At 43.3% G+C, this 24,568-nt stretch overlaps 1 protein-coding gene across 3 annotated transcripts in view; it reads right to left on the reverse strand.

The window, feature by feature from the left end:
• Positions 1-24,568, reverse strand: part of LOC146518368 (uncharacterized) — a 48,612-nt gene that overhangs the window by 4,807 nt on the left and 19,237 nt on the right. For all 3 annotated transcript variants that reach the window (XM_085159670.1, XM_085159669.1, XM_085159671.1), the window contains one exon: positions 1-24,568. This exon is cut by the window's right edge. In XM_085159670.1, coding sequence (XP_085015796.1) covers positions 1-24,568 — 24,568 coding nt within the window.

Here is a 24,568-nt window from a genome sequence, read left to right on the forward strand (position 1 = left end):
CAATGATTGGGACAGTGTTGTTTTCTCCATAAGAACATGAGTCTCCATAGGCAAAATCTTGGCACACAATTGTTGTCAAAGAGGGTGTCAAATTTGTGGGGAGAGTAATTGATGAAGAAAAACTAACTGTTGCTGACGATGTAGGAGGACTTGTGACTGAGCCTACAATTGTTGTTGTTTCACTGGTGGATATATCAGTTAAATAGGTCACAGATGTAGTTGAAGAGGAGAAAGAAGAAGATGTACGACTGGGAACTGTAGTACTTGAGTTGGGCTGTACAACTGTAGCTTGTGAGTCAGGAAGTGTGGATGTCATTATCTCAGAAGCCCGAGTAGTTGTTCCTTTGTTCTCTGTTGTACTAGAGCCTGTTACCAGTGCTTGAGTACTTTGTTCAGTGTATGTTGGCGTAAAACTAGTGGTTTCTGAAGTAACTGTGGAAGGCAAACTGGAGGAAGTCTCTGAAGTTGTCACCAAAAAGGTTGTTGTGGAATAGTCCATGTTGGTAGATAGAGTAATTTCATTGGTAGTGACTGGTGGGACAGACTCTGTAGACTGTGTTGTTCCTGTTTGGGCCATTGTTGTAAATGAAGAAGTTGATAATTCAGGGTGTGAGGATGTCATTGTCTCAGAAGTCTCAAGAGTTGTTGCTTTGTTCTCTGTTGTACTAGTGCCTGTTACAGCTGTTTGAGTACTTTGTTCTGGGGATGTTGGTGTAAAACTAGTGCTTTCTGAAGTGACTGTGGAAGGCGAACTGGAGGAAGTCTCTGAAGTTGTTGTGGAATGGTCCATGTTGGTAGTTCGAGTAATTTCATTGGTGGTAATTGGTGGGATGGACTCTGTAGACTGTGTTGTTTCTGTTTGGTCCATTGTTGTAATAGAAGTAGTTGGTGATTCAGGGTGTGCAGATGTCATTGTCTCAGAAGTCTCAAGAGTTGTTGCTTTGTTCTCTGTTGTACTAGTGCCTTTTACAGCTGTTTGAGTACTTTGTTCTGGGGATGTTGGAATAAAACTAGTGCTTTCTGAAGTGACTGTGGAAGGCGAACTGGAGGAAGTCTCTGAAGTTGTTGTGGAATGGTCCATGTTGGTAGTAGGAGTAATTTCATTGGTGGTGACTGGAGGGACAGACTCTGTAGACTGTGTTGTTCCTGTTTGGGCCATTGTTGTAAGAGAAGTTTTTGGTGAATGAGGGTGTGCGGATGTCATTGTCTCAGAAGTCTCAAGAGTTGTTGCTTTGTTCTCTGTTGTACTAGTGCCTGTTACAGCTTTTTGAGTACTTTGTTCTGGGGATGTTGGAGAAAAACTAGTGCTTTCTGAAGTGATTGTGGAAGGCGATTCAGGATTTGCAGATGTCATTGTCTCAGAAGTCTCAAGAGTTGTTGCTTTGTTCTCTGTTGTACTAGTGCCTTTTACAGCTGTTTGAGTACTTTCTAATGGGGATGTTGGAGTAAAACTAGTGCTTTCTGAAGTGACTGTGGAAGGCGATTCAGGGTTCGCTGATGTCATTGTCTCAGAAGTCTCAAGAGTTGTTGCTTTGTTCTCTTTTGTACTAGTGCCTGTTACAGCTGTTTGAGTACTTTGTTCTGGGGATGTTGGAATAAAACTAGTGCTTTCTGAAGTGACTGTGGAAGGCGAACTGGAGGAAGTCTCTGAAGTTGTTGTGGAATGGTCCATGTTGGTAGTTAGAGTAATTTCATTGGTGGTGACTGGAGGGACAGACTTTGTTGTTCCTGTTTGGGCCATTGCTGTAAGAGAAGTTGTTGGTGATTGAGGGAGTGCGGATGTCATTGTCTCAGAAGTCTCAAGAGTTGTTGCTTTGTTCTCTGTTGTACTAGTGCCTGTTACAGCTGTTTGAGTACTTTGTTCTGGGGATGTTGGAGTAAAACTAGTGCTTTCTGAAGTGACTGTGGAAGGTGAACTGAAGGAAGTCTCTGAAGTTGTTGTAGAATGGTCCATGTTGGTAGTTCGAGTAATTTCATTGGTGGTGACTGGTGGGACAGACTCTGTAGACTGTGTTGTTTCTGTTTGGACCATTGTTGTAATAGAAGTAGTTGGTGATTCAGGGTGTGCAGATGTCATTGTCTCAGAAGTCTCAAGAGTTGTTGCTTTGTTCTCTGTTGTACTAGTGCCTGTTACACCTTTTTGAGTACTTTGTTCTGGGGATGTTGGAGTAAAACTAGTGCTTTCTGAAGTGACTGTGGAAGGCGAACTGGAGGAAGTCTCTGAAGTTGTTGTGGTATGGTCCATGTTGGTAGTTAGAGTAATTTCATTGGTGGTGACTGGTGGGACAGACTCTGTAGACTGTGTTGTTCCCGTTTGGGCCATTGTTGTAATAGAAGTAGTTGGTGATTCAGGGTGTGCGGATGTCATTGTCTCAGAAGTCTCAAGAGTTGTTGCTTTGTTCTCTGTTGTACTAGTGCCTGTTACAGCTTTTTGAGTACTTTGTTCTGGGGATGTTGGAGTAAAACTAGTGCTTTCTGAAGTTACTGTGGAAGGCAAACTGGAGGAAATCTCTGAAGTTTTTGTGGAATGGTCCATGTTGGTAGTTAGAGTAATTTCATTGGTGGTGACTGGTGGGACAGACTCTGTAGACTGTGTTGTTTCTGTTTGGTCCATTGTTGTAATAGAAGTAGTTGGTGATTCAGGGTGTGCAGATGTCATTGTCTCAGAAGTCTCTGAAGTTGTTGCTTTGTTCTCTGTTGTACTAGTGCCTGTTACAGCTTTTTGAGTACTTTGTTCTGGGGATGTTGGAGAAAAACTAGTGCTTTCTGAAGTGACTGTGGAAGGCGATTCAGGGTTTGCTGGTGTCATTGTCTCAGAAGTCTCAAGAGTTGTTGCTTTGTTCTCTGTTGTACTAGTGCCTGTTACAGCTGTTTGAGTACTTTGTTCTGCGGATGTTGGAGTAAAACTAGTGCTTTCTGAAGTGACTGTGGAAGGCGAACTGGAGGAAGTCTCTGAAGTTGTTGTGGTATGGTCCATGTTGGTAGTTTGAGTAATTTCATTGGTGGTGACTGGTGGGACAGACTCTGTAGACTGTGTTGTTCCCGTTTGGGCCATTGTTGTAATAGAAGTACTTGGTGATTCAGGGTGTGCGGATGTCATTGTCTCAGAAGTCTCAAGAGTTGTTGCTTTGTTCTCTGTTGTACTAGTGCCTGTTACAGCTTTTTGAGTACTTTGTTCTGGGGATGTTGGAGTAAAACTAGTGCTTTCTGAAGTGACTGTGGAAGGCGAACTGGAGGAAGTCTCTGAAGTTGTTGTGGTATGGTCCATGTTGGTAGTTTGAGTAATTTCATTGGTGGTGACTGGTGGGACCGACTCTGTAGACTGTGTTGTTCCTGTTTGGGCCATTGTTGTAATAGAAGTAGTTGGTGATTCAGGGTGTGCAGATGTCATTGTCTCAGAAGTCTCAATAGTTGTTGCTTTGTTCTCTGTTGTACTAGTGCCTGTTACAGCTTTTTGAGTACTTTGTTCTGGGGATGTTGGAGAAAAACTAGTGCTTTCTGAAGTGACTGTGGAAGGCGATTCAGGGTTCGCTGATGTCATTGTCTCTGAAGTCTCAAGAGTTGTTGCTTTGTTCTCTGTTGTACTAGTGCCTGTTACAGCTTTTTGAGTACTTTGTTCTGGGGATGTTGGAGAAAAACTAGTGCTTTCTGAAGTGACTGTGGAAGGCGATTCAGGGTTAGCTGATGTCATTGTCTCTGAAGTCTCAAGAGTTGTTGCTTTGTTCTCTGTTGTACTAGTGCCTGTTACAGCTGTTTGAGTACTTTGTTCTGGGGATGTTGGAGTAAAACTAGTGCTTTCTGAAGTGACTGTGGAAGGTGAACTGAAGGAAGTCTCTGAAGTTGTTGTAGAATGGTCCATGTTGGTAGTTCGAGTAATTTCATTGGTGGTGACTGGTGGGACAGACTCTGTAGACTGTGTTGTTTCTGTTTGGACCATTGTTGTAATAGAAGTAGTTGGTGATTCAGGGTGTGCAGATGTCATTGTCTCAGAAGTCTCAAGAGTTGTTGCTTTGTTCTCTGTTGTACTAGTGCCTGTTACACCTTTTTGAGTACTTTGTTCTGGTGATGTTGGAGTAAAACTAGTGCTTTCTGAAGTGACTGTGGAAGGCGATTCAGGGTTCGCTGATGTCATTGTCTCAGAAGTCTCAAGAGTTGTTGCTTTGTTCTCTGTTGTACTAGTGCCTGTTACAGTTTTTTGAGTACTTTGTTCTGGGGATGTTGGAGTAAAACTAGTGCTTTCTGAAGTGACTGTGGAAGGCGAACTGGAGGAAGTCTCTGAAGTTGTTGTGGTATGGTCCATGTTGGTAGTTAGAGTAATTTCATTGGTGGTGACTGGTGGGACAGACTCTGTAGACTGTGTTGTTCCCGTTTGGGCCATTGTTGTAATAGAAGTAGTTGGTGATTCAGGGTGTGCGGATGTCATTGTCTCAGAAGTCTCAAGAGTTGTTGCTTTGTTCTCTGTTGTACTAGTGCCTGTTACAGCTTTTTGAGTACTTTGTTCTGGGGATGTTGGAGTAAAACTAGTGCTTTCTGAAGTTACTGTGGAAGGCAAACTGGAGGAAATCTCTGAAGTTTTTGTGGAATGGTCCATGTTGGTAGTTAGAGTAATTTCATTGGTGGTGACTGGTGGGACAGACTCTGTAGACTGTGTCGTTTCTGTTTGGTCCATTGTTGTAATAGAAGTAGTTGGTGATTCAGGGTGTGCAGATGTCATTGTCTCAGAAGTCTCTGAAGTTGTTGCTTTGTTCTCTGTTGTACTAGTGCCTGTTACAGATTTTTGAGTACTTTGTTCTGGGGATGTTGGAGAAAAACTAGTGCTTTCTGAAGTGACTGTGGAAGGCGATTCAGGGTTCGCTGATGTCATTGTCTCAGAAGTCTCAAGAGTTGTTGCTTTGTTCTCTGTTGTACTAGTGCCTGTTACAGCTGTTTGAGTACTTTGTTCTGCGGATGTTGGAGTAAAACTAGTGCTTTCTGAAGTGACTGTGGAAGGCGAACTGGAGGAAGTCTCTGAAGTTGTTGTGGTATGGTCCATGTTGGTAGTTTGAGTAATTTCATTGGTGGTGACTGGTGGGACAGACTCTGTAGACTGTGTTGTTCCCGTTTGGGCCATTGTTGTAATAGAAGTAGTTGGTGATTCAGGGTGTGCGGATGTCATTGTCTCAGAAGTCTCAAGAGTTGTTGCTTTGTTCTCTGTTGTACTAGTGCCTGTTACAGCTTTTTGAGTACTTTGTTCTGGGGATGTTGGAGTAAAACTAGTGCTTTCTGAAGTGACTGTGGAAGGCGAACTGGAGGAAGTCTCTGAAGTTGTTGTGGTATGGTCCATGTTGGTAGTTTGAGTAATTTCATTGGTGGTGACTGGTGGGACCGACTCTGTAGACTGTGTTGTTCCTGTTTGGGCCATTGTTGTAATAGAAGTAGTTGGTGATTCAGGGTGTGCAGATGTCATTGTCTCAGAAGTCTCAATAGTTGTTGCTTTGTTCTCTGTTGTACTAGTGCCTGTTACAGCTTTTTGAGTACTTTGTTCTGGGGATGTTGGAGAAAAACTAGTGCTTTCTGAAGTGACTGTGGAAGGCGATTCAGGGTTCGCTGATGTCATTGTCTCTGAAGTCTCAAGAGTTGTTGCTTTGTTCTCTGTTGTACTAGTGCCTGTTACAGCTTTTTGAGTACTTTGTTCTGGGGATGTTGGAGAAAAACTAGTGCTTTCTGAAGTGACTGTGGAAGGCGATTCAGGGTTAGCTGATGTCATTGTCTCTGAAGTCTCAAGAGTTGTTGCTTTGTTCTCTGTTGTACTAGTGCCTGTTACAGCTGTTTGAGTACTTTGTTCTGGGGATGTTGGAGTAAAACTAGTGCTTTCTGAAGTGACTGTGGAAGACGAACTGGAGGAAGTCTCTGAAGTTGTTGTGGAATGGTCCATGTTGGTAGTTAGAGTAATTTCATTGGTGGTGACTGGTGGGACAGACTCTGTAGACTGTGTTGTTCCTGTTTGGGCCATTGTTGTAAGAGAAGTTGTTGGTGATTGAGGGTGTGCGGATGTCATTGTCTCAGAAGTCTCAAGAGTTGTTGCTTTCTTCTCTGTTGTACTAGTGCCTGTTACAGCTGTTTGAGTACTTTGTTCTGGGGATGTTGGAGAAAAACTAGTGCTTTCTGAAGTGACTGTGGAAGGCGATTCAGGGTTCGCTGATGTCATTGTCTCTGAAGTCTCAAGAGTTGTTGCTTTGTTCTCTGTTGTACTAGTGCCTGTTACAGCTGTTTGAGTACTTTGTTCTGGGGATGTTGGAGTAAAACTAGTGCTTTCTGAAGTGACTGTGGAAGGCGAACTGGAGGAAGTCTCTGAAGTTGTTGTGGAATGGTCCATGTTGGTAGCTAGAGTAATTTCATTGGTGGTGACTGGTGGGACAGACTCTGTAGACTGTGTTGTTTCTGTTTGGTCCATTGTTGTAATAGAAGTAGTTGGTGATTCAGGGTGTGCAGATGTCATTGTCTCAGAAGTCTCTGAAGTTGTTGCTTTGTTCTCTGTTGTACTAGTGCCTGTTACACCTTTTTGAGTACTTTGTTCGGGGGATGTTGGAATAAAACTAGTGCTTTCTGAAGTGACTGTGGAAGGCGATTCAGGGTGTGCAGATGTCATTGTCTCAGAAGTCTCAAGAGTTGTTGCTTTGTTCTCTGTTGTACTAGTGCCTGTTACAGCTGTTTGAGTACGTTGTTCTGGGGATGTTGGAGTAAAACTAGTGCTTTCTGAAGTGACTGTGGAAGGCGAACTGGAAGAAGTCTGTGAAGTTGTTGTGGAATGGTCCATGTTGGTAGTTTGAGTAATTTCATTGGTGGTGACTGGTGGGACAGACTCTGTAGACTGTGTTGTTTCTGTTTGGTCCATTGTTGTAATAGAAGTAGTTGGTGATTCAGGGTGTGCAGATGTCATTGTCTCAGAAGTCTCAAGAGTTGTTGCTTTGTTCTCTGTTGTACTAGTGCCTGTTACAGCTTTTTGAGTACTTTGTTCTGGGGATGTTGGAGAAAAACTAGTGCTTTCTGAAGTGACTGTGGAAGGCGATTCAGGGTTTGCTGGTGTCATTGTCTCAGAAGTCTCAAGAGTTGTTGCTTTGTTCTCTGTTTTACTAGTGCCTGTTACAGCTGTTTGAGTACTTTGTTCTGGGGATGTTGGAGTAAAACTAGTGCTTTCTGAAGTGACTGTGGAAGGCGAACTGGAGGAAGTCTCTGAAGTTGTTGTGGAATGGTCCATGTTGGTAGTTAGAGTAATTTCATTGGTGGTGACTGGTGGGACAGACTCTGTAAACTGTGTTGTTCCTGTTTGGGCCATTGTTGTAATAGAAGTAGTTGGTGATTCAGGGTGTGCAGATGTCATTGTCTCAGAAGTCTCAAGAGTTGTTGCTTTGTTTTCTGTTGTAGTAGTGCCTGTTACAGCTGTTTGAGTGCTTTGTTCTGGGGATGTTGGAGTAAAACTAGTGCTTTCTGAAGTGACTGTGGAAGGCGAACTGGAAGAAGTCTCTGAAGTTGTTGTGGAATGGTCCATGTTGGTAGTTAGAGTAATTTCATTGGTGGTGACTGGTGGGACAGACTCTGTAGACTGTGTTGTTCCTGTTTGGGCCATTGTTGTAAGAGAAGTTGTTGGTGATTGAGGGTGTGCGGATGTCATTGTCTCAGAAGTCTCAAGAGTTGTTGCTTTCTTCTCTGTTGTACTAGTGCCTGTTACAGCTGTTTGAGTACTTTGTTCTGGGGATGTTGGAGAAAAACTAGTGCTTTCTGAAGTGACTGTGGAAGGCGATTCAGGGTTCGCTGATGTCATTGTCTCTGAAGTCTCAAGAGTTGTTGCTTTGTTCTCTGTTGTACTAGTGCCTGTTACAGCTGTTTGAGTACTTTGTTCTGGGGATGTTGGAGTAAAACTAGTGCTTTCTGAAGTGACTGTGGAAGGCGAACTGGAGGAAGTCTCTGAAGTTGTTGTGGAATGGTCCATGTTGGTAGCTAGAGTAATTTCATTGGTGGTGACTGGTGGGACAGACTCTGTAAACTGTGTTGTTTCTGTTTGGTCCATTGTTGTAATAGAAGTAGTTGGTGATTCAGGGTGTGCAGATGTCATTGTCTCAGAAGTCTCTGAAGTTGTTGCTTTGTTCTCTGTTGTACTAGTGCCTGTTACACCTTTTTGAGTACTTTGTTCTGGGGATGTTGGAATAAAACTAGTGCTTTCTGAAGTGACTGTGGAAGGCGATTCAGGGTGTGCAGATGTCATTGTCTCAGAAGTCTCAAGAGTTGTTGCTTTGTTCTCTGTTGTACTAGTGCCTGTTACAGCTGTTTGAGTACGTTGTTCTGGGGATGTTGGAGTAAAACTAGTGCTTTCTGAAGTGACTGTGGAAGGCGAACTGGAAGAAGTCTGTGAAGTTGTTGTGGAATGGTCCATGTTGGTAGTTAGAGTAATTTCATTGGTGGTGACTGGTGGGACAGACTCTGTAGACTGTGTTGTTTCTGTTTGGTCCATTGTTGTAATAGAAGTAGTTGGTGATTCAGGGTGTGCAGATGTCATTGTCTCAGAAGTCTCAAGAGTTGTTGCTTTGTTCTCTGTTGTACTAGTGCCTGTTACAGCTTTTTGAGTACTTTGTTCTGGGGATGTTGGAGAAAAACTAGTGCTTTCTGAAGTGACTGTGGAAGGCGATTCAGGGTTTGCTGGTGTCATTGTCTCAGAAGTCTCAAGAGTTGTTGCTTTGTTCTCTGTTGTACTAGTGCCTGTTACAGCTGTTTGAGTACTTTGTTCTGGGGATGTTGGAGTAAAACTAGTGCTTTCTGAAGTGACTGTGGAAGGCGAACTGGAGGAAGTCTCTGAAGTTGTTGTGGAATGGTCCATGTTGGTAGTTAGAGTAATTTCATTGGTGGTGACTGGTGGGACAGACTCTGTAAACTGTGTTGTTCCTGTTTGGGCCATTGTTGTAATAGAAGTAGTTGGTGATTCAGGGTGTGCAGATGTCATTGTCTCAGAAGTCTCAAGAGTTGTTGCTTTGTTCTCTGTTGTACTAGTGCCTGTTACAGCTGTTTGAGTACTTTGTTCTGGGGATGTTGGAGTAAAACTAGTGCTTTCTGAAGTGACTGTGGAAGGCGAACTGGAGGAAATCTCTGAAGTTGTTGTGGAACGGTCCATGTTGGTAGTTCGAATAATTTCATTGGTGGTGACTGGTGGGACAGACACTGTAGACTGTGTTGTTTCTGTTTGGTCCATTGTTGTAATAGAAGTAGTTGGTGATTCAGGGTGTGCAGATGTCATTGTCTCAGAAGTCTCAAGAGTTGTTGCTTTGTTCTCTGTTGTAGTAGTGCCTGTTACAGCTGTTTGAGTGCTTTGTTCTGGGGATGTTGGAGTAAAACTAGTGCTTTCTGATGTGACTGTTGAAGGTGATTCAGTGTTCGCTGATGTCATTGTCTCAGAAGTCTCATGAGTTGTTGCTTTGTTCTCTGTTGTACTAGTGCCTGTTACAGCTGTTTGAGTACTTTGTTCTGGGGATGTTGGAGTAAAAGTAGTGCTTTCTGATGTGACTGTGGAAGGCGATTCATGGTTCGCTGATGTCATTGTCTCAGAAGTCTCAAGAGTGTTTGCTTTGTTCTCTGTTGTACTAGTGCCTGTTACAGCTGTTTGAGTACTTTGTTCTGGGGATTTTGGAGTAAAACTACTGCTTTCTGATGTGACTGTGGAAGGCGATTCAGGGTTCGCTGATGTCATTGTCTCAGAAGTCTCAAGAGTTGTTGCTTTGTTCTCTGTTGTACTAGTGCCTGTTACAGCTGTTTGAGTACTTTGTTCTGGGGATGTTGGAGTAAAACTAGTGCTTTCTGAAGTGACTGTGGAAGACGAACCGGAGGAAGTCTCTATAGTTGTTGTGGAATGGTCCATGTTGGTAGTTAGAGTAGTTTCATTGGTGGTGACTGGTGGGAAAGACTCTGTAGATTGTTTTGTTCCTGTTTGGGCCATTGTTGTAATAGAAGTAGTTGGTGATTCAGGGTGTGCAGATGTCATTGTCTCAGAAGTCTCAAGCGTTGTTGCTTTGTTCTCTGCTGTACTAGTGCCTGTTACATCTCTTTGAGTACTTTGTTCATGGGATGTTGGAGTAAAACTAATGCTTTCTGATGTGACTGTGGAAGGCGATTCAGGGTTTGCTGATGTCATTGTCTCAGAAGTCTCAAGAGTTGTTGCTTTGTTCTCTGTTGTACTAGTGCCTGTTACAGCTGTTTGAGTACTTTGTTCTGGGGATGTTGGAGTAAAACTAGTGCTTTCCGAAGTGACTGTGGAAGGCGATTCAGGTTTCGCTGATGTCATTGTCTCAGAAGCCTCAAGAGTTGTTGCTTTGTTCTCTGTTGTACTAGTGCCTGTTACAGCTGTTTGAGTACTTTGTTCTGGGGATGTTGGAGTAAAACTAGTGCTTTCTGAAGTGACTGTGGAAGGCGAACTGGAGGAAGTCTCTGAAGTTGTTGTGGAATGGTCCATGTTGGTAGTTAGAGTAATTTCATTGGTGGTGACTGGTGGGACAGACTCTGTAAACTGTGTTGTTCCTGTTTGGGCCATTGTTGTAATAGAAGTAGTTGGTGATTCAGGGTGTGCAGATGTCATTGTCTCAGAAGTCTCAAGAGTTGTTGCTTTGTTCTCTGTTGTACTAGTGCCTGTTACAGCTGTTTGAGTACTTTGTTCTGGGGATGTTGGAGTAAAACTAGTGCTTTCTGAAGTGACTGTGGAAGGCGAACTGGAGGAAGTCTCTGAAGTTGTTGTGGAATGGTCCATGTTGGTAGTTCGAGCAATTTCATTGGTGGTGACTGGTGGGACAGACTCTGTAGACTGTGTGGTTCCTGTTTGGGCCATTGTTGTTATAGAAGTTGTTGGCGTATGAGGGTGTGCAGATGTCATTGTCTCAGAAGTCTCAAGAGTTGTTGCTTTGTTCTCTGTTGTAATAGTGCCTGTTACAGCTGTTTGAGTACTTTGTTCTGGGGATGTTGGAGTAAAACTAGTGCTTTCTGATGGGACTGTGGAAGGCGATTCATGGTTCGCTGATGTCATTGTCTCAGAAGTCTCAAGAGTTGTTGCTTTGTTCTCTGTTGTACTAGTGCCTGTTACAGCTGTTTGAGTACTTTGTTCTGGGGATGTTGGAGTAAAACTAGTGCTTTCTGATGTGACTGTTGAAGGTGATTCAGTGTTCGCTGATGTCATTGTCTCAGAAGTCTCATGAGTTGTTGCTTTGTTCTCTGTTGTACTAGTGCCTGTTACAGCTGTTTGAGTACTTTGTTCTGGGGATGTTGGAGTAAAAGTAGTGCTTTCTGATGTGACTGTGGAAGGCGATTCATGGTTCGCTGATGTCATTGTCTCAGAAGTCTCAAGAGTGTTTGCTTTGTTCTCTGTTGTACTAGTGCCTGTTACAGCTGTTTGAGTACTTTGTTCTGGGGATGTTGGAGTAAAACTACTGCTTTCTGATGTGACTGTGGAAGGCGATTCAGGGTTCGCTGATGTCATTGTCTCAGAAGTCTCAAGAGTTGTTGCTTTGTTCTCTGTTGTACTAGTGCCTGTTACAGCTGTTTGAGTACTTTGTTCTGGGGATGTTGGAGTAAAACTAGTGCTTTCTGAAGTGACTGTGGAAGACGAACCGGAGGAAGTCTCTATAGTTGTTGTGGAATGGTCCATGTTGGTAGTTAGAGTAGTTTCATTGGTGGTGACTGGTGGGAAAGACTCTGTAGATTGTTTTGTTCCTGTTTGGGCCATTGTTGTAATAGAAGTAGTTGGTGATTCAGGGTGTGCAGATGTCATTGTCTCAGAAGTCTCAAGCGTTGTTGCTTTGTTCTCTGCTGTACTAGTGCCTGTTACATCTCTTTGAGTACTTTGTTCATGGGATGTTGGAGTAAAACTAATGCTTTCTGATGTGACTGTGGAAGGCGATTCAGGGTTTGCTGATTTCATTGTCTCAGAAGTCTCAAGAGTTGTTGCTTTGTTCTCTGTTGTACTAGTGCCTGTTACAGCTGTTTGAGTACTTTGTTCTGGGGATGTTGGAGTAAAACTAGTGCTTTCCGAAGTGACTGTGGAAGGCGATTCAGGTTTCGCTGATGTCATTGTCTCAGAAGCCTCAAGAGTTGTTGCTTTGTTCTCTGTTGTACTAGTGCCTGTTACAGCTGTTTGAGTACTTTGTTCTGGGGATGTTGGAGTAAAACTAGTGCTTTCTGAAGTGACTGTGGAAGGCGAACTGGAGGAAGTCTCTGAAGTTGTTGTGGAATGGTCCATGTTGGTAGTTAGAGTAATTTCATTGGTGGTGACTGGTGGGACAGACTCTGTAAACTGTGTTGTTCCTGTTTGGGCCATTGTTGTAATAGAAGTAGTTGGTGATTCAGGGTGTGCAGATGTCATTGTCTCAGAAGTCTCAAGAGTTGTTGCTTTGTTCTCTGTTGTACTAGTGCCTGTTACAGCTGTTTGAGTACTTTGTTCTGGGGATGTTGGAGTAAAACTAGTGCTTTCTGAAGTGACTGTGGAAGGCGAACTGGAGGAAGTCTCTGAAGTTGTTGTGGAATGGTCCATGTTGGTAGTTCGAGCAATTTCATTGGTGGTGACTGGTGGGACAGACTCTGTAGACTGTGTGGTTCCTGTTTGGGCCATTGTTGTTATAGAAGTTGTTGGCGTATGAGGGTGTGCAGATGTCATTGTCTCAGAAGTCTCAAGAGTTGTTGCTTTGTTCTCTGTTGTAATAGTGCCTGTTACAGCTGTTTGAGTACCTTGTTCTGGGGATGTTGGAGTAAAACTAGTGCTTTCTGAATTGACTGTGGAAGGCGATTCAGGGTTTGCTGATGTCATTGTCTCAGAAGTCTCAGGAGTTGTTGCTTTGTTCTCTGTTGTACTAGTGCCTGTTACAGCTGTTTGAGTACTTTGTTCTGGGGATGTTGGAGTAAAACTAGTGCTTTCTGATGGGACTGTGGAAGGCGATTCATGGTTCGCTGATGTCATTGTCTCAGAAGTCTCAAGAGTTGTTGCTTTGTTCTCTGTTGTACTAGTGCCTGTTACAGCTGTTTGAGTACTTTGTTCTGGGGATGTTGGAGTAAAACTAGTGCTTTCTGATGTGACTGTTGAAGGTGATTCAGTGTTCGCTGATGTCATTGTCTCAGAAGTCTCATGAGTTGTTGCTTTGTTCTCTGTTGTACTAGTGCCTGTTACAGCTGTTTGAGTACTTTGTTCTGGGGATGTTGGAGTAAAACTAGTGCTTTCTGATGTGACTGTGGAAGGCGATTCATGGTTCGCTGATGTCATTGTCTCAGAAGTCTCAAGAGTGTTTGCTTTGTTCTCTGTTGTACTAGTGCCTGTTACAGCTGTTTGAGTACTTTGTTCTGGGGATGTTGGAGTAAAACTACTGCTTTCTGATGTGACTGTGGAAGGCGATTCAGGGTTCGCTGATGTCATTGTCTCAGAAGTCTCAAGAGTTGTTGCTTTGTTCTCTGTTGTACTAGTGCCTGTTACAGCTGTTTGAGTACTTTGTTCTGGGGATGTTGGAGTAAAACTAGTGCTTTCTGAAGTGACTGTGGAAGACGAACCGGAGGAAGTCTCTGAAGTTGTTGTGGAATGGTCCATGTTGGTAGTTAGAGTAGTTTCATTGGTGGTGACTGGTGGGAAAGACTCTGTAGATTGTTTTGTTCCTGTTTGGGCCATTGTTGTAATAGAAGTAGTTGGTGATTCAGGGTGTGCAGATGTCATTGTCTCAGAAGTCTCAAGCGTTGTTGCTTTGTTCTCTGCTGTACTAGTGCCTGTTACATCTGTTTGAGTACTTTGTTCATGGGATGTTGGAGTAAAACTAGTGCTTTCTGATGTGACTGTGGAAGGCGATTCAGGGTTTGCTGATGTCATTGTCTCAGAAGTCTCAAGAGTTGTTGCTTTGTTCTCTGTTGTACTAGTGCCTGTTACAGCTGTTTGAGTACTTTGTTCTGGGGATGTTGGAGTAAAACTAGTGCTTTCTGAAGTGACTGTGGAAGGCGATTCAGGTTTCGCTGATGTCATTGTCTCAGAAGCCTCAAGAGTTGTTGCTTTGTTCTCTGTTGTACCAGTGCCTGTTACAGCTGTTTGAGTACTTTGTTCTTGGGATGTTCGAGTAAAACTAGTGCTTTCTGAAGTTACTGTGGAAGGCGAACTGGAGGAAGTCTCTGAAGTTGTTGTGGAATGGTCCATGTTGGTAGTTAGAGTAATTTCATTGGTGGTGGCTGGTGGGACAGACTCTGTAGACTGTGTTGTTCCTGTTTGTGCCATTGTTGTAATAGAAGTAGTTGGTGATTCAGGGTGTGCAGATGTCATTGTTTCAGAAGTCTCAAGAGTTGTTGCTTTGTTCTCTGTTGTACTAGTGCCTGTTACAGCTGTTTGAGTACTTTGTTCTGGGGATGTTGGAGTAAAACTAGTGCTTTCTGAAGTGACTGTGGAAGGCGAACTGGAAGAAGTCTCTGAAGTTGTTGTGGAATGGTCCATGTTGGTAGTTTGAGTAATTTCATTGGTGGTGACTGGTGGGACAGACTCTGTAGACTGTGTTGTTTCTGTTTGGTCCATTGTTGTAATAGAAGTAGTTGGTGATTCAGGGTGTGCAGATGTCATTGTCTCAGAAGTCTCAAGAGTTGTTGCTTTGTTCTCTGTTGTACTAGTGCCTGTTACAGCTGTTTGAGTACTTTGTTCTGGGGATGTTGGAGTAAAACTAGTGCTTTCTGAAGTGACTGTGGAAGGCGAACTGGAGGAAATCTCTGAAGTTGTTGTGGAACGGTCCATGTTGGTAGTTCGAATAATTTCATTGGTGGTGACTGGTGGGACAGACTCTGTAGACTGTGTTGTTTCTGTTTGGTCCATTGTTGTAATAGAAGTAGTTGGTGATTCAGGGTGTGCAGATGTCATTGTCTCAGAAGTCTCAAGAGTTGTTGCTTTGTTCTCTGTTGTAGTAGTGCCTGTTACAGCTGTTTGAGTGCTTTGTTCTGGGGATGTTGGAGTAAAACTAGTGCTTTCTGAAGTGACTGTGGAAGGCGAACTGGAAGAAGTCTCTGAAGTTGTTGTGGAATGGTCCATGTTGGTAGTTTGAGTAATTTCATTGGTGCTGACTGGTGGGACAGACTCTGTAGACTGTGTTGTTTCTGTTTGGTCCATTGTTGTAATAGAAGTAGTTGGTGATTCAGGGTGTGCAGATGTCATTGTCTCAGAAGTCTCAAGAGTTGTTGCTTTGTTCTCTGTTGTACTAGTGCCTGTTACAGCTTTTTGAGTACTTTGTTCTGGGGATGTTGGAGAAAAACTAGTGCTTTCTGAAGTGACTGTGGAAGGCGATTCAGGGTTTGCTGGTGTCATTGTCTCAGAAGTCTCAAGAGTTGTTGCTTTGTTCTCTGTTGTACTAGTGCCTGTTACAGCTGTTTGAGTACTTTGTTCTTGGGATGTTGGAGTAAAACTAATGCTTTCTGAAGTGACTGTGGAAGGTGAACTGGAGGAAGTCTCTGAAGTTGTTGTGGAATGGTCCATGTTTGTAGTTAGAGTAATTTCATTGGTGGTGACTGGTGGGACAGACTCTGTAGACTGTGTTGTTCCTGTTTGGGCCATTGTTGTAATAGAAGTAGTTGGTGATTCAGGGTGTGCAGATGTCATTGTCTCAGAAGTCTCAAGAGTTGTTGCTTTGTTCTCTGTTGTACTAGTGCCTGTTACAGCTGTTTGAGTACTTTGTTCTGGGGATGTTGGAGTAAAACTAGTGCTTTCTGAAGTGACTGTGGAAGGCGAACTGGAAGAAGTCTGTGAAGTTGTTGTGGAATGGTCCATGTTGGTAGTTTGAGTAATTTCGTTGGTGGTGACTGGTGGGACAGACTCTGTAGACTGTGTTGTTTCTTTTTGGTCCATTGTTGTAATAGAAGTAGTTGGTGATTCAGGGTGTGCAGATGTCATTGTCTCAGAAGTCTCAAGAGTTGTTGCTTTGTTCTCTGTTGTACTAGTGCCTGTTACACCTTTTTGAGTACTTTGTTCATGGGATGTTGGAGTAAAACTAGTGCTTTCTGATGTGACTGTGGAAGGCGATTCAGGGTTTGCTGATGTCATTGTCTCAGAAGTCTCAAGAGTTGTTGCTTTGTTCTCTGTTGTACTAGTGCCTGTTACAGCTTTTTGAGTACTTTGTTCTGGGGATGTTTGAGAAAAACTAGTGCTTTCTGAAGTGACTGTGGAAGGCGATTCAGGGTTCGCTGATGTCATTGTCTCTGAAGTCTCAAGAGTTGTTGCTTTGTTCTCTGTTGTACTAGTGCCTGTTACAGCTGTTTGAGTACTTTGTTCTGGGGATGTTGGAGTAAAACTAGTGCTTTCTGAAGTGACTGTGGAAGGCGATTCAGGTTTCGCTGATGTCATTGTCTCAGAAGTCTCAAGAGTTGTTGCTTTGTTCTCTGTTGTACCAGTGCCTGTTACAGCTGTTTGAGTACTTTGTTCTTGGGATGTTCGAGTAAAACTAGTGCTTTCTGAAGTTACTGTGGAAGGCGAACTGGAGGAAGTCTCTGAAGTTGTTGTGGAATGGTCCATGTTGGTAGTTATAGTAATTTCATTGGTGGTGGCTGGTGGGAAAGACTCTGTAGACTGTGTTGTTCCTGTTTGGGCCATTGTTGTAATAGAAGTTGTTGGCGATTGAGGGTGTGCGGATGTCATTGTCTCAGAAGTCTCAAGAGTTGTTGCTTTGTTCTCTGTTGTACTAGTGCCTGTTACAGCTATTTGAGTACTTTTTTCTGGGGATGTTGGAGTAAAACTAGTGCTTTCTGAAGTGACTGTGGAAGGCGAACTGGAGGAAGTCTCTGAAGTTGTTGTGGAATGGTCCATGTTTGTAGTTAGAGTAATTTCATTGGTGGTGACTGGTGGGACAGACTCTGTAGACTGTGTTGTTCCTGTTTGGGCCATTGTTGTAATAGAAGTAGTTGGTGATTCAGGGTGTGCAGATGTCATTGTCTCAGAAGTCTCAAGAGTTGTTGCTTTGTTCTCTGTTGTACTAGTGCCTGTTACAGCTGTTTGAGTACTTTGTTCTGGGGATGTTGGAGTAAAACTAGTGCTTTCTGAAGTGACTGTGGAAGGCGAACTGGAAGAAGTCTGTGAAGTTGTTGTGGAATGGTCCATGTTGGTAGTTTGAGTAATTTCGTTGGTGGTGACTGGTGGGACAGACTCTGTAGACTGTGTTGTTTCTTTTTGGTCCATTGTTGTAATAGAAGTAGTTGGTGATTCAGGGTGTGCAGATGTCATTGTCTCAGAAGTCTCAAGAGTTGTTGCTTTGTTCTCTGTTGTACTAGTGCCTGTTACACCTTTTTGAGTACTTTGTTCATGGGATGTTGGAGTAAAACTAGTGCTTTCTGATGTGACTGTGGAAGGCGATTCAGGGTTTGCTGATGTCATTGTCTCAGAAGTCTCAAGAGTTGTTGCTTTGTTCTCTGTTGTACTAGTGCCTGTTACAGCTTTTTGAGTACTTTGTTCTGGGGATGTTTGAGAAAAACTAGTGCTTTCTGAAGTGACTGTGGAAGGCGATTCAGGGTTCGCTGATGTCATTGTCTCTGAAGTCTCAAGAGTTGTTGCTTTGTTCTCTGTTGTACTAGTGCCTGTTACAGCTGTTTGAGTACTTTGTTCTGGGGATGTTGGAGTAAAACTAGTGCTTTCTGAAGTGACTGTGGAAGGCGATTCAGGTTTCGCTGATGTCATTGTCTCAGAAGTCTCAAGAGTTGTTGCTTTGTTCTCTGTTGTACCAGTGCCTGTTACAGCTGTTTGAGTACTTTGTTCTTGGGATGTTCGAGTAAAACTAGTGCTTTCTGAAGTTACTGTGGAAGGCGAACTGGAGGAAGTCTCTGAAGTTGTTGTGGAATGGTCCATGTTGGTAGTTATAGTAATTTCATTGGTGGTGGCTGGTGGGAAAGACTCTGTAGACTGTGTTGTTCCTGTTTGGGCCATTGTTGTAATAGAAGTTGTTGGCGATTGAGGGTGTGCGGATGTCATTGTCTCAGAAGTCTCAAGAGTTGTTGCTTTGTTCTCTGTTGTACTAGTGCCTGTTACAGCTATTTGAGTACTTTTTTCTGGGGATGTTGGAGTAAAACTAGTGCTTTCTGAAGTGACTGTGGAAGGCGAACTGGAGGAAGTCTCTGAAGTTGTTGTGGAATGGTCCATGTTTGTAGTTAGAGTAATTTCATTGGTGGTGACTGGTGGGACAGACTCTGTAGACTGTGTTGTTCCTGTTTGGGCCATTGTTGTAATAGAAGTAGTTGGTGATTCAGGGTGTGCAGATGTCATTGTCTCAGAAGTCTCAAGAGTTGTTGCTTTGTTCTCTGTTGTACTAGTGCCTGTTACAACTGTTTGAGTACTTTGTTCTGGGGATGTTGGAGTAAAACTAGTGCTTTCTGAAGTGACTGTGGAAGGCGATTCAGGGTTTGCTGATGTCATTGTCTCAGAAGTCTCAAGAGTTGTTGCTTTGTTCTCTGTTGTACTAGTGCCTGTTACAGCTTTTTGAGTACTTTGTTCTGGGGATGTTGGAGTAAAACTAGTGCTTTCTGAAGTGACTGTGGAAGGCGAACTGGAGGAAGTCTCTGAAGTTGTTGTGGAATGGTCCATGTTGGTAGTTAGAGTAATTTCATTGGTGGTGACTGGTGGGACAGACTCTGTAGACTGTGTTGTTCCTGGTTGGGCCATTGTTGTAATAGAAGTAGTTGGTGATTCAGGGTGTGCAGATGTCATTGTCTCAGAAATCTCAAGAGTTGTTGCTTTGTTCTCTGTTGTACTAGTGCCTGTTACAGCTGTTTGAGTACTTTGTTCTGGGGATGTTGGAGTAAAACTAGTGCTTTCTGAAGTGACTGTGGAAGGCGAACTGGAGGACGTCTCTGAAGTTGTTGTGGAATGGTCCATGTTGGTAGTTAGAGTAATTTCATTGGTGGTGACTGGTGGGACAGACTCTGTAGACTGTGTTGTTCCTGTTTGGGCCATTGTTGTAATAGAAGTAGTTGGTGATTCAGGGTGTGCAGATGTCATTGTCTCAGATGTCTCAAGAGTTGTTGCTTTGTTCTCTGTTGTAGTAGTGCCTGTTACAGCTGTTTGAGTGCTTTGTTCTGGGGATGTTGGAGTAAAACTAGTGCTTTCTGAAGTGACTGTGGAAGGCGAACTGGAAGAAGTCTCTGAAGTTGTTGTGGAATGGTCCATGTTGGTAGTTTGAGTAATTTCATTGGTGCTGACTGGTGGGACAGACTCTGTAGACTGTGTTGTTTCTGTTTGGTCCATTGTTGTAATAGAAGTAGTTGGTGATTCAGGGTGTGCAGATGTCATTGTCTCAGAAGTCTCAAGAGTTGTTGCTTTGTTCTCTGTTGTACTAGTGCCTGTTACAGCTTTTTGAGTACTTTGTTCTGGGGATGTTGGAGAAAAACTAGTGCTTTCTGAAGTGACTGTGGAAGGCGATTCAGGGTTTGCTGGTGTCATTGTCTCAGAAGTCTCAAGAGTTGTTGCTTTGTTCTCTGTTGTACTAGTGCCTGTTACAGCTGTTTGAGTACTTTGTTCTGGGGATGTTGGAGTAAAACTAGTGCTTTCTGAAGTGACTGTGGAAGGTGAACTGGAGGAAGTCTCTGAAGTTGTTGTGGAATGGTCCATGTTTGTAGTTAGAGTAATTTCATTGGTGGTGACTGGTGGGACAGACTCTGTAGACTGTGTTGTTCCTGTTTGGGCCATTGTTGTAATAGAAGTAGTTGGTGATTCAGGGTGTGCAGATGTCATTGTCTCAGAAGTCTCAAGAGTTGTTGCTTTGTTCTCTGTTGTACTAGTGCTTGTTACAGCTGTTTGAGTACTTTGTTCTGGGGATGTTGGTGTAAAACTAGTGCTTTCTGAAGTGACTGTGGAAGGCGAACTGGAAGAAGTCTGTGAAGTTGTTGTGGAATGGTCCATGTTGGTAGTTTGAGTAATTTCATTGGTGGTGACTGGTGGGACAGACTCTGTAGACTGTGTTGTTTCTGTTTGGTCCATTGTTGTAATAGAAGTAGTTGGTGATTCAGGGTGTGCAGATGTCATTGTCTCAGAAGTCTCAAGAGTTGTTGCTTTGTTCTCTGTTGTACTAGTGCCTGTTACACCTTTTTGAGTACTTTGTTCATGGGATGTTGGAGTAAAACTAGTGCTTTCTGATGTGACTGTGGAAGGCGATTCAGGGTTTGCTGATGTCATTGTCTCAGAAGTCTCAAGAGTTGTTGCTTTGTTCTCTGTTGTACTAGTGCCTGTTACAGCTTTTTGAGTACTTTGTTCTGGGGATGTTTGAGAAAAACTAGTGCTTTCTGAAGTGACTGTGGAAGGCGATTCAGGGTTCGCTGATGTCATTGTCTCTGAAGTCTCAAGAGTTGTTGCTTTGTTCTCTGTTGTACTAGTGCCTGTTACAGCTGTTTGAGTACTTTGTTCTGGGGATGTTGGAGTAAAACTAGTGCTTTCTGAAGTGACTGTGGAAGGCGATTCAGGTTTCGCTGATGTCATTGTCTCAGAAGCCTCAAGAGTTGTTGCTTTGTTCTCTGTTGTACCAGTGCCTGTTACAGCTGTTTGAGTACTTTGTTCTTGGGATGTTCGAGTAAAACTAGTGCTTTCTGAAGTTACTGTGGAAGGCAAACTGGAGGAAGTCTCTGAAGTTGTTGTGGAATGGTCCATGTTGGTAGTTAGAGTAATTTCATTGGTGGTGGCTGGTGGGACAGACTCTGTAGACTGTGTTGTTCCTGGTTGGGCCATTGTTGTAATAGAAGTAGTTGGTGATTCAGGGTGTGCAGATGTCATTGTCTCAGAAATCTCAAGAGTTGTTGCTTTGTTCTCTGTTGTACTAGTGCCTGTTACAGCTGTTTGAGTACTTTGTTCTGGGGATGTTGGAGTAAAACTAGTGCTTTCTGAAGTGACTGTGGAAGGCGAACTGGAGGACGTCTCTGAAGTTGTTGTGGAATGGTCCATGTTGGTAGTTAGAGTAATTTCATTGGTGGTGACTGGTGGGACAGACTCTGTAGACTGTGTTGTTCCTGTTTGGTCCATTGTTGTAATAGAAGTAGTTGGTGATTCAGGGTGTGCAGATGTCATTGTCTCAGATGTCTCAAGAGTTGTTGCTTTGTTCTCTGTTGTACTAGTGCCTGTTACACCTTTTTGAGTACTTTGTTGTGGGGATGTTGGAGTAAAACTAGTGCTTTCTGAAGTGACTGTGGAAGGCGAACTGGAGGAAGTCTCTGAAGTTGTTGTGGAGTGGTCCATGTTGGTAGTTAGAGTAATTTCATTGGTGGTGACTGGTGGGACAGACTCTGTAGACTGTGTTGTTACTGGTTGGGCCATTGTTGTAATAGAAGTAGTTGGTGATTCAGGGTGTGCAGATGTCATTGTCTCAGAAATCTCAAGAGTTGTTGCTTTGTTCTCTGTTGTACTAGTGCCTGTTAGAGCCCTTTGAGTACTTTGTTCTGGTGATGTTGGAGTAAAACTAGTGCTTTCTGAAGTGACTGTGGAAGGCGAACTGGAGGACGTCTCTGAAGTTGTTGTGGAATGGTCCATGTTGGTAGTTAGAGTAATTTCATTGGTGGTGACTGGTGGGACAGACTCTGTAGACTGTGTTGTTCCTGTTTGGGCCATTGTTGTAATAGAAGTAGTTGGTGATTCAGGGTGTGCAGATGTCATTGTCTCAGATGTCTCAAGAGTTGTTGCTTTGTTCTCTGTTGTACTAGTGCCTGTTACAGCTGTTTGAGTACTTTGTTCTGGGGATGTTGGAGTAAAACTAGTGCTTTCTGAAGTGACTGTGGAAGGCGATTCAGGGTTTGCTGATGTCATTGTCTCAGAAGTCTCAAGAGTAGTTGCTTTGTTCTCTGTTGTACTAGTGCCTGTTACAGCTGTTTGAGTACTTTGTTCTGGGGATTTTGGAGTAAAACTAGTGCTTTCTGAAGTGACTGTGGAAGGCGAACTGGAGTAAATCTCTGAAGTTGTTGTGGAATGGTCCATGTTGGTAGTTCGAGTAATTTCATTGGTGGTGACTGGTGGGACAGACTCTGTAGACTGTGTTGTTTCTGTTTGGTCCATTGTTGTAATAGAAGTAGTTGGTGATTCAGGGTGTGCAGATGTCATTGTCTTAGAAGTCTCAAGAGTTGTTGCTTTGTTCTCTGTTGTACTAGTGCCTGTTACAGCTGTTTGAGTACTTTTTTCTGGCGATGTTGGAGTAAAACTAGTGCTTTCTGATGTGACTGTGGAAGGCGATTCAGGGTTCGCTGATGTCATTGTCTCAGAAGTCTCAAGAGTTGTTGCTTTGTTCTCTGTTGTACTAGTGCCTGTTACAGCTGTTTGAGTACTTTGTTCTGGGGATGTTGGAGTAAAACTAGTGCTTTCTGAAGTGACTGTGGAAGGCGAACTGGAGGAAATCTCTGAAGTTGTTGTGGAATGGTCCATGTTGGTAGTTCGAGTAATTTCATTGGTGGTGACTGGTGGGACAGACTCTGTAGACTGTGTTGTTTCTGTTTGGTCCATTGTTGTAATAGAAGTAGTTGGTGATTCAGGGTGTGCAGATGTCATTGTCTCAGAAGTCTCAATAGTTGTTGCTTTGTTCTCTGTTGTACTAGTGCCTGTTACAGCTGTTTGAGTACTTTGTTCTGAGGATGTTGGAGTAAAACTAGTGCTTTCTGAAGTGACTGTGGAAGGCGATTCAGGTTTCGCTGACGTCATTGTCTCAGAAGTCTCAAGAGTTGTTGCTTTGTTCTCTGTTGTGCCAGTGCCTGTTACAGCTGTTTGAGTACTTTGTTCTTGGGATGTTCGAGTAAAACTAGTGCTTTCTGAAGTTACTGTGGAAGGCGAACTGGAGGAAGTCTCTGAAGTTGTTGTGGAATGGTCCATGTTTGTAGTTAGAGTAATTTCATTGGTGGTGACTGGTGGGACAGACTCTGTAGACTGTGTTGTTCCTGTTTGGGCCATTGTTGTAATAGAAGTTGTTGGCGATTGAGGGTGTGCGGATGTCATTGTCTCAGAAGTCTCAAGAGTTGTTGCTTTGTTCTCTGTTGTACTAGTGCCTGTTACAGCTATTTGAGTACTTTTTTCTGGGGATGTTGGAGTAAAACTAGTGCTTTCTGAAGTGACTGTGGAAGGCGAACTGGAGGAAGTCTCTGAAGTTGTTGTGGAATGGTTCATGTTTGTAGTTAGACTAATTTCATTGGTGGTGACTGGTGGGACAGACTCTGTAGACTGTGTTGTTCCTGTTTGGGCCATTGTTGTAATAGAAGTAGTTGGTGATTCAGGGTGTGCAGATGTCATTGTCTCAGAAGTCTCAAGAGTTGTTGCTTTGTTCTCTGTTGTACTAGTGCCTGTTACAGCTGTTTGAGTACTTTGTTCTGGGGATGTTGGAGTAAAACTAGTGCTTTCTGAAGTGACTGTGGAAGGCGATTCAGGGTTTGCTGATGTCATTGTCTCAGAAGTCTCAAGAGTTGTTGCTTTGTTCTCTGTTGTACTAGTGCCTGTTACAGCTTTTTGAGTACTTTGTTCTGGGGATGTTGGAGTAAAACTAGTGCTTTCTGAAGTGACTGTGGAAGGCGAACTGGAGGAAGTCTCTGAAGTTGTTGTGGAATGGTCCATGTTGGTAGTTAGAGTAATTTCATTGGTGGTGACTGGTGGGACAGACTCTGTAGACTGTGTTGTTCCTGGTTGGGCCATTGTTGTAATAGAAGTAGTTGGTGATTCAGGGTGTGCAGATGTCATTGTCTCAGAAATCTCAAGAGTTGTTGCATTGTTCTCTGTTGTACTAGTGCCTGTTACAGCTGTTTGAGTACTTTGTTCTGGGGATGTTGGAGTAAAACTAGTGCTTTCTGAAGTGACTGTGGAAGGCGAACTGGAGGACGTCTCTGAAGTTGTTGTGGAATGGTCCATGTTGGTAGTTAGAGTAATTTCATTGGTGGTGACTGGTGGGACAGACTCTGTAGACTGTGTTGTTCCTGTTTGGGCCATTGTTGTAATAGAAGTAGTTGGTGATTCAGGGTGTGCAGATGTCATTGTCTCAGATGTCTCAAGAGTTGTTGCTTTGTTCTCTGTTGTACTAGTGCCTGTTACACCTTTTTGAGTACTTTGTTGTGGGGATGTTGGAGTAAAACTAGTGCTTTCTGAAGTGACTGTGGAAGGCGATTCAGGGTTTGCTGATGTCATTGTCTCAGAAGTCTCAAGAGTTGTTGCTTTGTTCTCTGTTGTACTAGTGCCTGTTACAGCTTTTTGAGTACTTTGTTCTGGGGATGTTGGAGTAAAACTAGTGCTTTCTGAAGTGACTGTGGAAGGCGAACTGGAGGACGTCTCTGAAGTTGTTGTGGAATGGTCCATGTTGGTAGTTAGAGTAATTTCATTGGTGGTGACTGGTGGGACAGACTCTGTAGACTGCGTTGTTCCTGTTTGGGCCATTGTTGTAATAGAAGTAGTTGGTGATTCAGGGTGTGCAGATGTCATTGTCTCAGATGTCTCAAGAGTTGTTGCTTTGTTCTCTGTTGTACTAGTGCCTGTTACACCTTTTTGAGTACTTTGTTGTGGGGATGTTGGAGTAAAACTAGTGCTTTCTGAAGTGACTGTGGAAGGCGATTCAGGGTTTGCTGATGTCATTGTCTCAGA

This window comes from Neolamprologus multifasciatus, chromosome 5 (assembly GCF_963576455.1).
Source record: "Neolamprologus multifasciatus chromosome 5, fNeoMul1.2, whole genome shotgun sequence".
NCBI classification, from domain to species: Eukaryota; Metazoa; Chordata; class Actinopteri; order Cichliformes; family Cichlidae; genus Neolamprologus; species Neolamprologus multifasciatus.